The sequence below is a fragment of the Salarias fasciatus genome, chromosome 20 (genome assembly GCF_902148845.1).
Source record: "Salarias fasciatus chromosome 20, fSalaFa1.1, whole genome shotgun sequence".
Taxonomy (NCBI): Eukaryota; Metazoa; Chordata; class Actinopteri; order Blenniiformes; family Blenniidae; genus Salarias; species Salarias fasciatus.
Window position 1 is genome coordinate 23,310,878 of NC_043764.1, and position 12,542 is coordinate 23,323,419.

The 12,542-nt window shown below is 48.6% G+C and overlaps 2 protein-coding genes across 2 annotated transcripts in view; one reads left to right on the forward strand and one right to left on the reverse strand.

Moving 5' to 3' along the window:
- The window catches only part of nav1a (neuron navigator 1a), a 75,491-nt gene extending 63,578 nt beyond the window's left edge, over positions 1-11,913 (forward strand). The window contains exons 10-34 of the mRNA XM_030119436.1: positions 989-1,796; positions 1,896-2,417; positions 3,053-3,094; positions 3,386-3,534; positions 3,701-3,883; positions 3,967-4,019; positions 4,285-4,308; positions 4,499-4,576; positions 6,122-6,205; positions 6,922-7,030; positions 7,115-7,236; positions 7,369-7,377; positions 8,053-8,237; positions 8,340-8,502; positions 8,624-8,822; positions 8,907-8,995; positions 9,084-9,182; positions 9,289-9,460; positions 9,581-9,846; positions 9,944-10,095; positions 10,179-10,250; positions 10,514-10,719; positions 10,810-10,928; positions 11,018-11,206; positions 11,327-11,913. Of these exons, the coding sequence (XP_029975296.1) occupies positions 989-1,796; positions 1,896-2,417; positions 3,053-3,094; positions 3,386-3,534; positions 3,701-3,883; positions 3,967-4,019; positions 4,285-4,308; positions 4,499-4,576; positions 6,122-6,205; positions 6,922-7,030; positions 7,115-7,236; positions 7,369-7,377; positions 8,053-8,237; positions 8,340-8,502; positions 8,624-8,822; positions 8,907-8,995; positions 9,084-9,182; positions 9,289-9,460; positions 9,581-9,846; positions 9,944-10,095; positions 10,179-10,250; positions 10,514-10,719; positions 10,810-10,928; positions 11,018-11,206; positions 11,327-11,422 (4,190 nt within the window). The 3' untranslated portion in view covers positions 11,423-11,913. The remainder of the gene's footprint in view (positions 1-988; positions 1,797-1,895; positions 2,418-3,052; positions 3,095-3,385; positions 3,535-3,700; positions 3,884-3,966; positions 4,020-4,284; positions 4,309-4,498; positions 4,577-6,121; positions 6,206-6,921; positions 7,031-7,114; positions 7,237-7,368; positions 7,378-8,052; positions 8,238-8,339; positions 8,503-8,623; positions 8,823-8,906; positions 8,996-9,083; positions 9,183-9,288; positions 9,461-9,580; positions 9,847-9,943; positions 10,096-10,178; positions 10,251-10,513; positions 10,720-10,809; positions 10,929-11,017; positions 11,207-11,326) is intronic.
- LOC115408633 (rho-related GTP-binding protein RhoA-D) overlaps positions 1-12,542 on the reverse strand; it is a 644,285-nt gene that overhangs the window by 473,374 nt on the left and 158,369 nt on the right. The gene's annotated exons all lie outside the window — the stretch shown is intronic.

Below are 12,542 nucleotides of genomic sequence, written 5' to 3' on the forward strand. Positions count from 1 at the left end.
TTTCTTGGAACAGACACATTTGTGGTTACTCAATAAATAGAGTTTATGATTTGACAAATAAACCCAATTTTCACATCTATTAAAGAGCTTAAAGTGTAATGTGTTGCCACTGTCACATTCCTCTAATATCCAATCTCGCTGACTGTGTGTGGTATATATATATATGCCTGTGTGTGTGTGTGTGTGTTTTTTGCGGGTTTATAAATACTCTTAAGTGACTCCAGATGTCCCCCGGCAGCGAGCCGGAGGGTCTCATTCAACAGCAGTTCCCCGACTCGGTTAATGTCTTTTGTATAAACCTCGCGTAACAAGTCCCATTAGATACAAATTAAGATTGTGGGCAGAGTGGACTTGTGTGGGCGGTGCGCGCAGTTCACATGTGCCTAATAGGCTGTGATTCTCTTAATAACTTCCCAATAACAAGTCCAAATAATTTGCCAGCAGGGAAATGTTTAGATCACGAACACAATCGCTCCCATTTTAACCATATTTTCTTTCCCACTTTCTTTCTTTCTTTCCCCAAACACCGTTCAACAGGAGAGAAATCCAGTATTGCAGGGTGTTTCGTGGAGTTTTGTGCCCGCAGACATGCTCCATGATCGTGAATACCGCTTTTCCATCGCCGTGGCGGCACACATGTTAATCTGAGCACTCCACAGCTGGGACGCACAGACCTGCACTTACTGTAAAGCTGAAAAAAAAATTAGTGGAAAGAGCAAACTATTTTGGTTCATCGGGATGGAAAAGAGGAGTAAGTGCGTGATAACGGTGTATGTGTGTGTGTGTGTGAGTGTGAGGAAAAGCTGGCTGTGAGCTTTCTGCTCAGACAGGGCTTTGTTTTTATCAGCGCGCAGTCAGACGTCGTAGGTGTTCAGATAAGATATCCTGGCCTAATGCGGCCTGATTAGTCTCAGTCGTCAGCAGACACCACTCGATACTGTTCAAACTGCTCATCTATTTTCTTTTTTCTTTCTCTTTTTTGCTGCAGGCTCAGTGAAATCAGATGGGAAGCCCATGGATAAGTCTCGGTTAGCGGTGAAGGCTTCGGGTCTTCAGCGCTCGTCGTCCGATGCCAGTAAAGACCATCGGAATGGGGCCGGCGCTGGTGAGCAGCGTAAACCTCCGTCGGGTCTGGTGAGACCTTCAGCTGGTGGAAATTTTGGCTTCAAGAAGCCGACCAGCGCTGCCAGTAATGGCACAAACAGTGCCGGCACGCCCGCCGCGACGGGCATACCCAGCAGCGCCGCAGCGGCGGGGAAAGGGCCCAAAACATCGGGCATCCCGGTCAAGCCGGGCGCAGGTGGCGGAGGACGGAAAACCAGTCTGGATGTTTCAAGCAGCGACCAAAGTGGGTTTTTGTCTCCGAACGCCAGGACGTCTCTTCAGTACCGCTCTCTGCCCCGGCCGGCGAAGACCAGCACCCTGACGCTGACCCGGCCGAGCTCGGCTCGCCCCGTCAGCACCACCGTGGACACGGGCTCCGGACTGGTCAAGCCCTCCGCCGCAGCGTCCCAGGGATCCAGGCTCAAAGAGCCCGCCTCAGGGCTCGGGTCTGGAATCGGGCTGGGTAAGACGGGGGGCCGCGGGATCCCAAGCCCCGGTCCTGTCAATCAAACGGACAGAGAAAAGGAGAAAGAGCGAGCCAAAGCCAAAGCTGTGGTGTCTGACTCCGAGTGCGGAGGCTCCCTGAAGAGCAGTCCTGCTCAGACCCCGTCTGAGAACGGGGGGAAGCTCCACGGCCTGAGGCCCCCCAGCAGCGGGAAAAGCCTCGATCTCCCCTCACCCAACACACACAGGTAATGTTGGTCTCACGGTGTAACTTCACACACACAGGCTGAGTCAAACTCAGAGAGTTCCAGCGCATTCGCTTCACGGTTGTCTTCTTGTGCCTTCAGGTTGTCTGGCGTCCGCAGCCTGGCGAAGCCTCCATCCATGGCCCAGCTCGACAAGCTCAACTCCAACAGCCTGGACGCCGGAGTCCTCGAATCCCTGCCTCCAAAAATCCCTCCATACTCCAAGCTCCAAGAGCTGTCCAGTTCTTCAGGCAGCTCCGGCACGTCGTGCCTGACCCCCAGCCCCGCCCCTCTGCTCAACGTGAACTCTTCGGGTTGTTTCTCCGGCTCGGGCCTGGGACTGGGGCCCAGGCAGGTCACTTCCCTCGGGGTGGAGCGGAGCGAAGGCAGCACTTCTCCCCTGCTTTACCCACGCATGTCCGGCCTGCACCGCAGCATGGAGTCCCTGCCGCTCCAGATGAGCCTGGCCCCGGAGCCCCAGGAGAAAGAGAAGGCGAGGGGGCGGGAGAGTTTGGTGAGGGGCTACACCACCCTGGAGCCCCGGGACAAAGACAAACAGGAGGACAGAGGCCCCCCCTCCAGCTGGAGCTCTGGAAGCAAAGTCCCGCTGACTCTCACAGACAGGTCAGTCCAGTCCCGCTGAAATCTGATCTTTCACTCTGTTTACAAACCCTAACTGATCAGACAGAGCAAATACAAAGTAACCATGTAGCTCCACCTTCTGGCCAGCCGTGGAACTACACCAGCAGCATTCATTGGGGAGGGAGAGAGGCTGTGATGTGCGGTTCAGTTTGTTTTATAGTCCAGACTCTTCCTCTTAAAGGAACGGCAGGTGGACGGTGATCGACTACCGCTAAAGATCGGCATTTATCAATTCAACAAAATCAAAAAAGAAATATCTGTAAGTGGGGTTAAACTCTGTTTGTTAGAGACTTTATTTACTTGGAGTGAAAGTGACAAGAAGCCAGGAAACATGCTGCGGGGAGATAAATATTGAACAAACAGAGCTATTAGGTGGCACGTTTGTCAGATGTGGCACACACACACACACACACACACACACACACACACCCAGAGGTTGCCAGGCAGTTATTTCTACAGGCCTGTTATCAGCGTTGTGCCGGCTGAAGTCATAATTAGCGGCTGACACCAGCTGTCTGCTTCTCTTATTGAGCCTCTTTGTTTCTGCTGTCTGTTCTGGAGAGCTTAATAACTCCCTGCACCAGCGGTTAAATAACGACATTGTTTAATCTCCACAGCTCTCAGAGAGACAGAAACACACTGCCAAAGAAAGGTTTAAGGTAAGGGAGCACACACACACACACACACACACACACACACACACACACACACACCACACGCTCGGCTGCATACTTGTGTAATGCAGATTTACTCCGGTCCTAAAATTCAACATTTTGCTGATAAGATCATTTCTGCATGGCAGGTTGTGTTGATCCTGCCTACGAGGCTTCAAGACATAATATCTGCCACTGTTATTAAAAAAAAAGAAATGAATCTCATAAAAAAATGAATCTAATTTGATCCCAGAGGCATGTTGGGTTGGTCTGAGTGTGTGTGCACTGTGTGTGCAGTTTCAGCGGTGCCTGCCAGGTGGAGGAGGAGGGGAAGGAGAAAGGAGAGAGGAGACACTCTCACACCATCCTGAGTATGACCGACTCGCTCACGCTTCCGCTGCTGTCCTCACCCACCTCCCTGCCTCGCACCTCCAAGACCAGCATGGGTGTGTGTCGGCGCAGTCCGAGGAGTGTTCACTACAGACCGTTAAAATACACAGAAGTGGAATTTCTGCAGACTTAATACAGTCATTATCAATAGAATTACAACATGCAGGGTGTTGGATTTTGTCGCCTCTTGTATGATGTTGGTCTCTGGCTTGTTCTTGATAGTACCCAGTCCTGTCGGTGGACCTCCGAGGATGACTCGGTCCAACAGCATCCCCACCCACGATGCCTCCCTGGAGCTGTACGGGGCGTCTCCGCTGGGCAGCACGCTGTCGCTGGCCGACCGGCCCCGCAGCATGGGCATGGTTCGCTCCGGCTCCTTCAGGGACAGGGAGGCCAACGACGACGGTGAGTCCAGGAGATACATTTGATTCGATCTGATTTGGCTTTGCTTCTGTTTCTAAATCAGTTTGTTGATTCTGACTCATCAGTTCACGGCTCGGTGCTCTCCCTGGCGTCCAACGCCTCGTCCACTTACTCCTCGGTGAGTGTGTGTACCGGGAAGACTCCTGTAGCTGCAGTCAGAGTGTGTGTGTGTGTGTGTTTGTTGGTTTTTCACATTTGCAGTGATTCTTGTTTCACAATTTAAATTGCACGAGCCTGAAACTCCTGAAATTCTCTTCTCTTCTCTTCTCTTCTCTTCTCTTCTCTTCTCTTCTCTTCTCTTCTCTTCTCTTCTCTTCTCTTCTCTTCTCTTCTCTTCTCTGTCTTTACTAACATCTTTACTTTTATTCTCCTGTCCTACAAAGGCTGAGGAAAGGATTCAGGGAGAGGTAAGCGTTTTCTTTCCTGTCCTTTCTCCTGTCTCATCTGTTCATCCATCACTTTCATTGTCTGTGGAAATACAAGTCTGCTGTTCATTTCATGAGCTCCATCCACACAGTTGGACGTTGATTTGTGTGTCTCGCCGACGGTCTGTTTTGGTCAGGTTGGCTGCATCCTAATGAAACGTTTTTCTCACAGCAAATCCGCAAACTGAGGAGAGAGCTGGAGTCGTCGCAGGAGAAGGTCTCCAGCCTGACCACACAGCTGACGGCCAACGTAGGTGTTCCTGAACGCAGCGGATGAAAAACCCTCATTTTATTCATGCACTTTGTCTCTGAAAGTTTTAAAATCCATCATGGATATTCAGTTGAGCCAAATATTTTTAAAAAATGTAAAACAAAACAGTTCCAGACATTGCTTTCTAGAGGCTCCGCCCCCTTCTAACCTATTCAGATGACATTTTAAGACTGTCATTAAAGCCACAATATGCAACCTTTCACCTCCAGGCAAATGAAGCATTAGCCGTCGCTCCCCCCTCCTAATTTTACAGCGTGGTGCTTGTCACTCATCCTGATGAACTGTCCACATCAGTGACAACAGCCCAGAGGCGGCTGTAACCGATACTCACACAGATCCCTCAAATGATGAAGAGGCGGCTGCAGACAAAGACCAGAGGACAGCGTCTGGCTGTCCTCAGCTTTGTCTTTTCTTTGTAAATGCTCTCCTCATATTGTTTTCCTTTAGAAGGAAAAAAAGTGAATGCTTCAATGTTATTCTGCAGTTAAAATCATCTATCATTTGGTGGGAGTTTGTGGAGTTAAGAAAAGAAAAATTTGTGCACGTACATACAAGGCAAACAAGTAATAAAACGATACTTTCACAGCATGCTGCTTGTACCGATCCAGGAGGAAACTCCCATCATGTTAACCGTTTTGAACTTTTAGCAACAAAACAGCTTTAATTTCAATATATATCAAAGAATTTACCTTTAAACATGTAAAAGATGGAACAGGCACAGAAAAGCTGCTGCAGCTGAGCGTTCATAAAACATAACTGTGCACTCGCAGCAACGCTTATTATTCGTGCTGCTGGGCCTGAATAATGCTCACCTCCCTCTGAACCTCTCCCTCTGAGATACACACACACACACACACACACACACACACACACACACGCATGCACAGAGCCAGGTGCTTTGCCCTTTCTCTCCACACTGCAAGGTTGTTCACGCTCGACCACCCTGTCAGCGTTTTCATTTGCCGAACTGCAGCGGTAAAACTCAGGCGTTACGCTCAGCTTCATACAAGCACACATCAATCAGACCTTCCAGACTGAATTACGTGTCCAGTTTTTGAGATTTCTTTTAGACTGTTTGACCTTATTATGTGAACGGGCTAAACAGATGCATGAAACAGCCTTATTATGAGCCGGATTAATGACCGAGCTGACGCCATTATTTTACTGTATTAATGTATTATGTAAAAAAGAATAGAAAGTCATTTTGTCCTCCTCCCCTGGGCTAAGGGGGTGTGTTTGAGGGAAAGATTAGTGCACTGGGGGGGATTTTGCACAGAAGACATCCTGGTCAGCTTTTGTGGGGGTTTTTCCAGCGTTTTAGCACCTCATAAAGGAGGGATAAAGAAGAGAATCTGTTTCCAGTTAAAATTCTCTCAGCGCTTATCTTCTAAATGAGTCGAGCAGACTCCCTCACATTAATGGATAAGTGTGTATTTTTAAGGCCCTGGTGTCTTGGAATAAACTATAACTCTTTTGCTAATATAAATAAATGTTGCTTTTGTGTTTTTTATTTTTTCTGCACAGGCCAATCTGGTGGCTGCCTTTGAGCAAAGCTTGACGCTGATGACGTCTCGACTGCAGAGTCTGTCATTAAGCCACGAGCAGAAGGTACGGGCTCGCATATAAACACACACACACACACACACACCTGAATGTCATCTGCATTCCACCATCATGCGTGTCTCATGAGCAGTCAGCTAAGGGCTAACACGGAGCCAGCGGACTTTGATCACAGCTTGAATTGTGAGTTTGAGGCCTGCGGTGCCGCGTTGGGATGGGTCAGCGAACAGAGTCCGGCCTTAAGAGTTTGCACGTGAACGTTCAGCGTCACATTCCTGCATTCTTCTGCTTTTTGGTGTAGACGGGCCGATCGGCGCCCGAGGCAGCAGAAGTGACTGCGAGGAGTTTCTCCCGCTGCTTCATGCATTGCTGCTCGCTCTGAAAGCAAACGTCTAGACCGCTCCAGAAAAAAAAAAGCCTTTTGTTGTTAGAGCCAGCGCACTGACCTGTGCAGCTCGGCCCGGAGCGCACGCTCTTTAACCATGAAGAGACGGGCCAGGCGGTTCAATCTAGCGTAGAGCTGGATCGTCTTGATCTGGCTTTAAGCGGCACAGAGGGCCTCTGTTGTTCTGTCCTGCAGCCTTTGTCCTTTTGAACTGTTCCTTGGAGGATCAGTCCCACCAGGTGGATGAGCTCAGACTGATTGTTTTGACTTGTAGCACTTGGCTAAATCATCCTAAATTAACCAAACCCCGGATAAAAACAATCAAACATAAATTGTTCAAAGTTGAAATGAAACTGAGAGGATTTTTATTTTGTTCCAGGACTCTGAGCTTGTGGAGCTGCGGGAGACGATCGAGGCTCTGAAGGCCAGAAACGAAGAAGCCCAAGCCGTCATTCATGGAGCTCTGAACAATCAAGACAATATGAAAGGTGTGTAAGCTGACCCTTTTCTCCTCTTTTTCTTCCATCTTCTTCACACACGGCAGACATGTGACGCTGTGCTTTTCCTCCCAGACCTGCGTATCCGACGGCAGAACTCGTGCGAGAGCATCTCCAGTCTGAACAGCCTGACCAGCATGTCGAGCGTCGGCAGCCTGAAGGACCAGGACGCCAAGAAGAAGAAAAAGAAGAGCTGGGTAAGAACAACGGGGCCCTGTTTCAGCCTCGCCGCCTGCTGTTTGCTCGCTGTCCTCATGAAAAATGACAAAGCTTGCATGGCTGGAGTGTGACCCGCCTCTCCCCTTCTCTGTGTTGCGTTGCTGTTGCAGGTCTGTGAGGTGAGTGCTGTCGTTGAGTTTGTGTTAAGAGTGAAATAACTTGGTGCAGCATGGTGAACCGTCCGACAAAGCCGACTCAGACCCAAAGTTTCTTCCCTTTCTGCTGACTGGCCTCCTTTGACAAACTCCTTCCATTTATTCAAAGGGACAATCAGCAGAAAATCAGTGTTCATTAAAAGCGGTTTTCAATTGTTTTACATTACTTTTTTGGTTTTTAATTAAGTAATTTATCCTTCTGTCTGTATTGTGACCTACGTACTACTTTCCCACGTAACCCTGAGTACTAAATCCATCGGTCAGCAATAACTTTGACCAAGTTACAGGAAATGACTGAAAGTTTAAAGGAATAGTTTATTGTTTTGGGAAAAGCATCCATATTTTTATTGATAAGAGTTGATTTATGCCTCATTTACAGTAAGATATACACTAGTTTCATTATATTAGCTCAAAGATTGAAGTGCAGAGGATCATAATATGTGGTTTATTTATTCCAAATCGTTTTTTTAATTACAAGCAAATTGTAGGTTTGAGATGTCTCCAAAATAATAAACTATTCCATTAATGTTTAGCATGTTTAAATTGAGAATTTCAACACGTCCTACTTTTTCATTTTGAACAGGACTAACTGTGCTTCTGTGTCTCAGCTGATGTGTCCGTTCTCCTTTATTTCTGTAGCTGAGGAGCTCCTTCAACAAGGCGTTCAGCATCAAGAAAGGCTCTAAAACCTACTCAGACATCGAGGAAATCGCCACTCCGGACTCCTCGGCTCCCAACTCCCCAAAGATGAATCACGAAGGAGGAGAAGGAGGAGAAGGAGGAGAGAGCCAGTTGCCATCGCTCAAGACTTCAGCTTCATCTGTGTAAACAGACACTTTCTCCTCGCTCACTCAGCTCAATGCTGAGGATGGAAGTTCAGCCTTTCGGTGTGTCCGTCTCTGACGAGAGCCTCTCGCCTCTTCCAGGATCATGGAGACCACAGAGGAGGCCGACGGCGAGGAGACGTCCGTCTCCGACCTTCGCTCGGAGCTGTGGGAGAAAGAGAGAGCGCTGACGGACATCCGGCTGGAGGCTCTGAGCTCTGCACATCAGCTGGAGCAGCTCAGAGAGGCCATGCACAACATGCAGGTTGGTTCAGACCTTCAGTTCGACGATTAAATTATTAATCAGAGGTGGAAAAATGTCAAATTTTTCAGAATCAACACCTCAGAATGTATATAACTGAAGTTGCGCTCTGCTTGTGTTGCAGTCAACAGTGGAGAACCTGAAGGCAGAAAACGACCATTTAAAAACAGGAAGTCAGGCCAACCTGAGTGGCTCGGGGCCGACCTCCTCCACCTCCCAGCCGTCGGGCCTGGCCTCCCTGCTGGGGCCCTCGCTCCGGCAGCCCATGAGCATGTCCCTCACTAAATCCTTCAGTCTCAGTCTGAACGACTGTAAAGATCCAGGTACGACGCTACGAGGCTGTATTAAACTCACACACACACACTTGTCTTTTGTGTTTCCAACCGTTGAACTTCTATACATTTCAGAAGTGTCTCAGAGCGACACGCATTCGGTGTCGTCTCAGCGTGAAGAGGCGTGCGCACAAGTGATCGTCCGCATTGGAGATCAGTCAGAGGTAAAGAAAATGCTGAATCAGCTGTCACAACGTCCAGTTCACCCGATCGAACTAAAACGGTGTGATTTTCCTGCTTTCGTCTGTGTAGGACAGTAAACAGCAGCAGGACTTCTTCCTGGGCTCAGTGCCCATCAACGCCAGGACTGACTGGACCTGCCTCGATTCCCTCATAGCAAAGACCTTCAAAGTAGGTTTCATTTTCTTTCCTTTGCAGTAAATCATTATTTATTTTCTCACTTTTGACACATCTGGATAGCGCTCACCCTCTCATTTCTCTTTCTCTTTTCTTTCAGGACTATTTAAGTCAAGTGGACCCGACGGCCAGCCTGGGTCTGACCTGCGATTGTCTCCACATGTACCAGCTGACACCGGGATGCCAGAGGGTTTTAGGAGGAGACAAACCCCAAACCTCGCCCTATAGATGCTTTGGCAACGGCCCAGCTCGCATTTACGTCACCCTGAAAGGTCAGCAGGCAGATACGGAATTCATTGAAGACTGCGTCCTTACATATATGTAATGCATTGAGAATTAAAAGCAACCCTTCTCCCCTCACTCTCTCTCTCTGTGTCTGACACGATCTGCAGGTCTCAGAGAGAAATGTGTGGACTCGCTGGTGTTCGAGACCATGATCCCCAAACCCATGATGCTGCACTACATCAGCCTGCTGACCAAGCACAGGCGCCTGGTTCTGTCCGGGCCCAGCGGCACGGGGAAGACGTACCTGGCCCAGCGTCTGGCCCACTACCTCCTGCAGCGCAGCCGGACCGACGCGTCCGAGGCCGACCACGAGTCGTGTCCGCGGGGTCGCAGCGCCGCCGTCACCTTCAACATGCACCGCCAGACACAGAAGGTACAGCATGACTGGGGAGATTTTTTTTTTTTTGAATAGACAAACGAGATCATTCGATCGTAAATCCCCTTGATATCGGCTTTCTTTCGCTTTGCAGGAGCTGCAGTTGTACCTGTCCAATTTAGCCAATCAGATTGACAGAGAGAGCGGCGGAGAGCTGCCATTGGTCGTTATCATCGACGACATCAGCGACTCGGCGGCCATCACCGAGCTGGTTAACGGAGCGCTCACCTGCAAGTATCACAAATGGTGAGTTATTCGCTCTGCTGTTCATCAGGCAGTAAAAATGGGATCAGCTTCATGAATATTTGGTGGAACTTTCTCTCTTTTAGTCCGTACATTCTGGGAACGACCAATCAGCCCGTGAAGATGACGTCTAACCACGGACTGCACCTCAGCTTCAGGTGAGTCATTAAGTCATGAGATGAATGTCTTTCTTTGTGGAAATGATTGTACTTGATTGTACTGATTGGAAATGGTTGTACTTCCATTTTTAGTCTAATTAATTGTCATTGTAAGAGGGGAACTAAATGCATGAAGTTGACTATATTTTGGACCAGAAGATATCAGTAAAGTTGTACCTAATGATCTGCACCACAACAACATTCTGGCTATATTTTTACTTTAACACTGATCCAGTAAAAACACTTCTGCCGTCTGGCCACAGGATGGTGACATTCTCCAACAACGTGGAGCCGGCCAACGGGTTCCTGCTGAGGTATCTGCACCGTAAAGCTGTGGAGGCGTACCAGAACGAGGAGCAGGACTCCGCGCGCCACCAGGCCCTGCTGCGGGTCCTGGACTGGATCCCTCAGCTTTGGTACCATCTACACACCTTCCTGGAGAAGCACAGCACCTCGGACTTCCTCATCGGTGAGACTGCAGACACAGTGTTTCACTCCAGGTTAACAAAGAAGCGTTTGATTCAGAGACGTGATAACAGGAAGCGGCGTCTCCTCGCAGGTCCGTGTTTCTTCCTCTCGTGTCCGGTGTCGGTGGCAGAGTTCAGGCAGTGGTTCATCGACCTGTGGAACCACTCCATCATACCGTACCTGCAGGAGGGGGCCAAGGATGGCATCAAGGTGAGAGCACAAACTTCTAGAAAGCCGAGAAATGATGTCGAATCACTGCTGCATTTCCTCAGTCTCTCTCTGTCTCTCTGTCCTCTCAGGTACATGGACATAAAGCAGTATGGGAGGACCCGGTGGAGTGGGTGCGAGGCACCCTCCCCTGGCCCAACGCACAGCAGGACCAGTCCCGGCTCTTCCACCTACCTCCCCCCAGCGTCGGTCCCCCCGGCGAGGAAAAGAAGCCGCCCAAAGACACGCCTCCCCCCAGCACGCTGGAGTCTGACCCCCTGGTGAGTGAAGCAGGCGAAGCAACCAGGAGCATGATCAGATATTTTTAAGACCCAATGTATATCAGTGTTAAACAGAGTGTTGTTGTTTAACACTCTCTCCTCCTGTTCCCCCCCCCCCAGATGGCCATGCTGCTGAAACTCCAGGAGTCGGCCAACTACATCGAGTCTCCGGAGAGGGAAGGCAGTCTGGATCCCTCCCTGCAGGCCACACTCTGAGCTTCCTGTCAATACCGTGAAATAACCAAGGACTCAGACACAATGGCCGACACCACGAGTCAGTAGTGAACTTTATTGTGTGCTCAGTGAGCAGTAACAGAGCTAAATGTAAAGGATAACGGACAAAGGGTTTGCTCTGCCCTGCTGTCAGAACATTGGAAAGACTATTAAACTGCTTTCAGAGGAAGCTGTGACGATCAGGGAAGGAGCTCGACTGGTCTTCTCCCTGCCCCTCACTCTGTCCCACATGGGTTGTTGTTGAATTTGCAAGTGCATGGTGAACCGGAATAGTATGATGCAAAATATTACCTGTAATCCCGTCGATCCAGACTCTGTTTGTTCGTTTTTCCTTTATATCGTTTCAACTTCCACAACCTCCTCTACAGTTATTGGTGCTTACAGGTTTTGTTCGAAGGCACATCCATCTGAGGAAAGAAAAGTAAAAAAAAAAAAAAAAAAATCTCAGAAGTGACAAAAAGTAGAACCGTCGCTCAACAACAGCAAAAATGCACTTTATTTTCTACTTGTGATAATTGGATTTTGGGAGGCTGTGTGTTAATTGAGGGTTGGGGTCGGGCCAAACCGTGCAGTTCCTCCTGCAGATGGCAGCGTCTATCGATTCCTGCCACCGAGCTCTCCTGGTGCGATTTCCGTCTTTAATCAACGGTGCTCATTGGTATACAATACACGAACACACACACAGACAAAAGCAACCTTGAAAACGGCCTTGAATGTTTTCTTCTTTTTTTTTTTTTTTTTTTTTTTTTTTTTTTTTGCCATTTTGTCATTTATAATGGATCAACTGTCACAACTGTGAAGCTGTAAGATGCATGGGCAAAAAATGAAAAAAATAATCAGTTTAAAGGTGAGACTATAAAGAAAATGTTAGTGAGTGGATTCAGTAGCCACAGAAGCTCAACACAGGAAAAAAAAAACAAAAAGAATCAGCCTGTTTATCCAGTGTGCTGCTGAACGGGTCGACCAATTCTGGCAATGCTTACATTATATTCTGTCTTTAGATATTGGTTTTCCAACACAAGCGTCTCTTGTAATAACTAAGTATACAGCTTTGGAAATCTTGATTTTGTAGGATTTTATACTGAGTCATCTCTAACGTTAC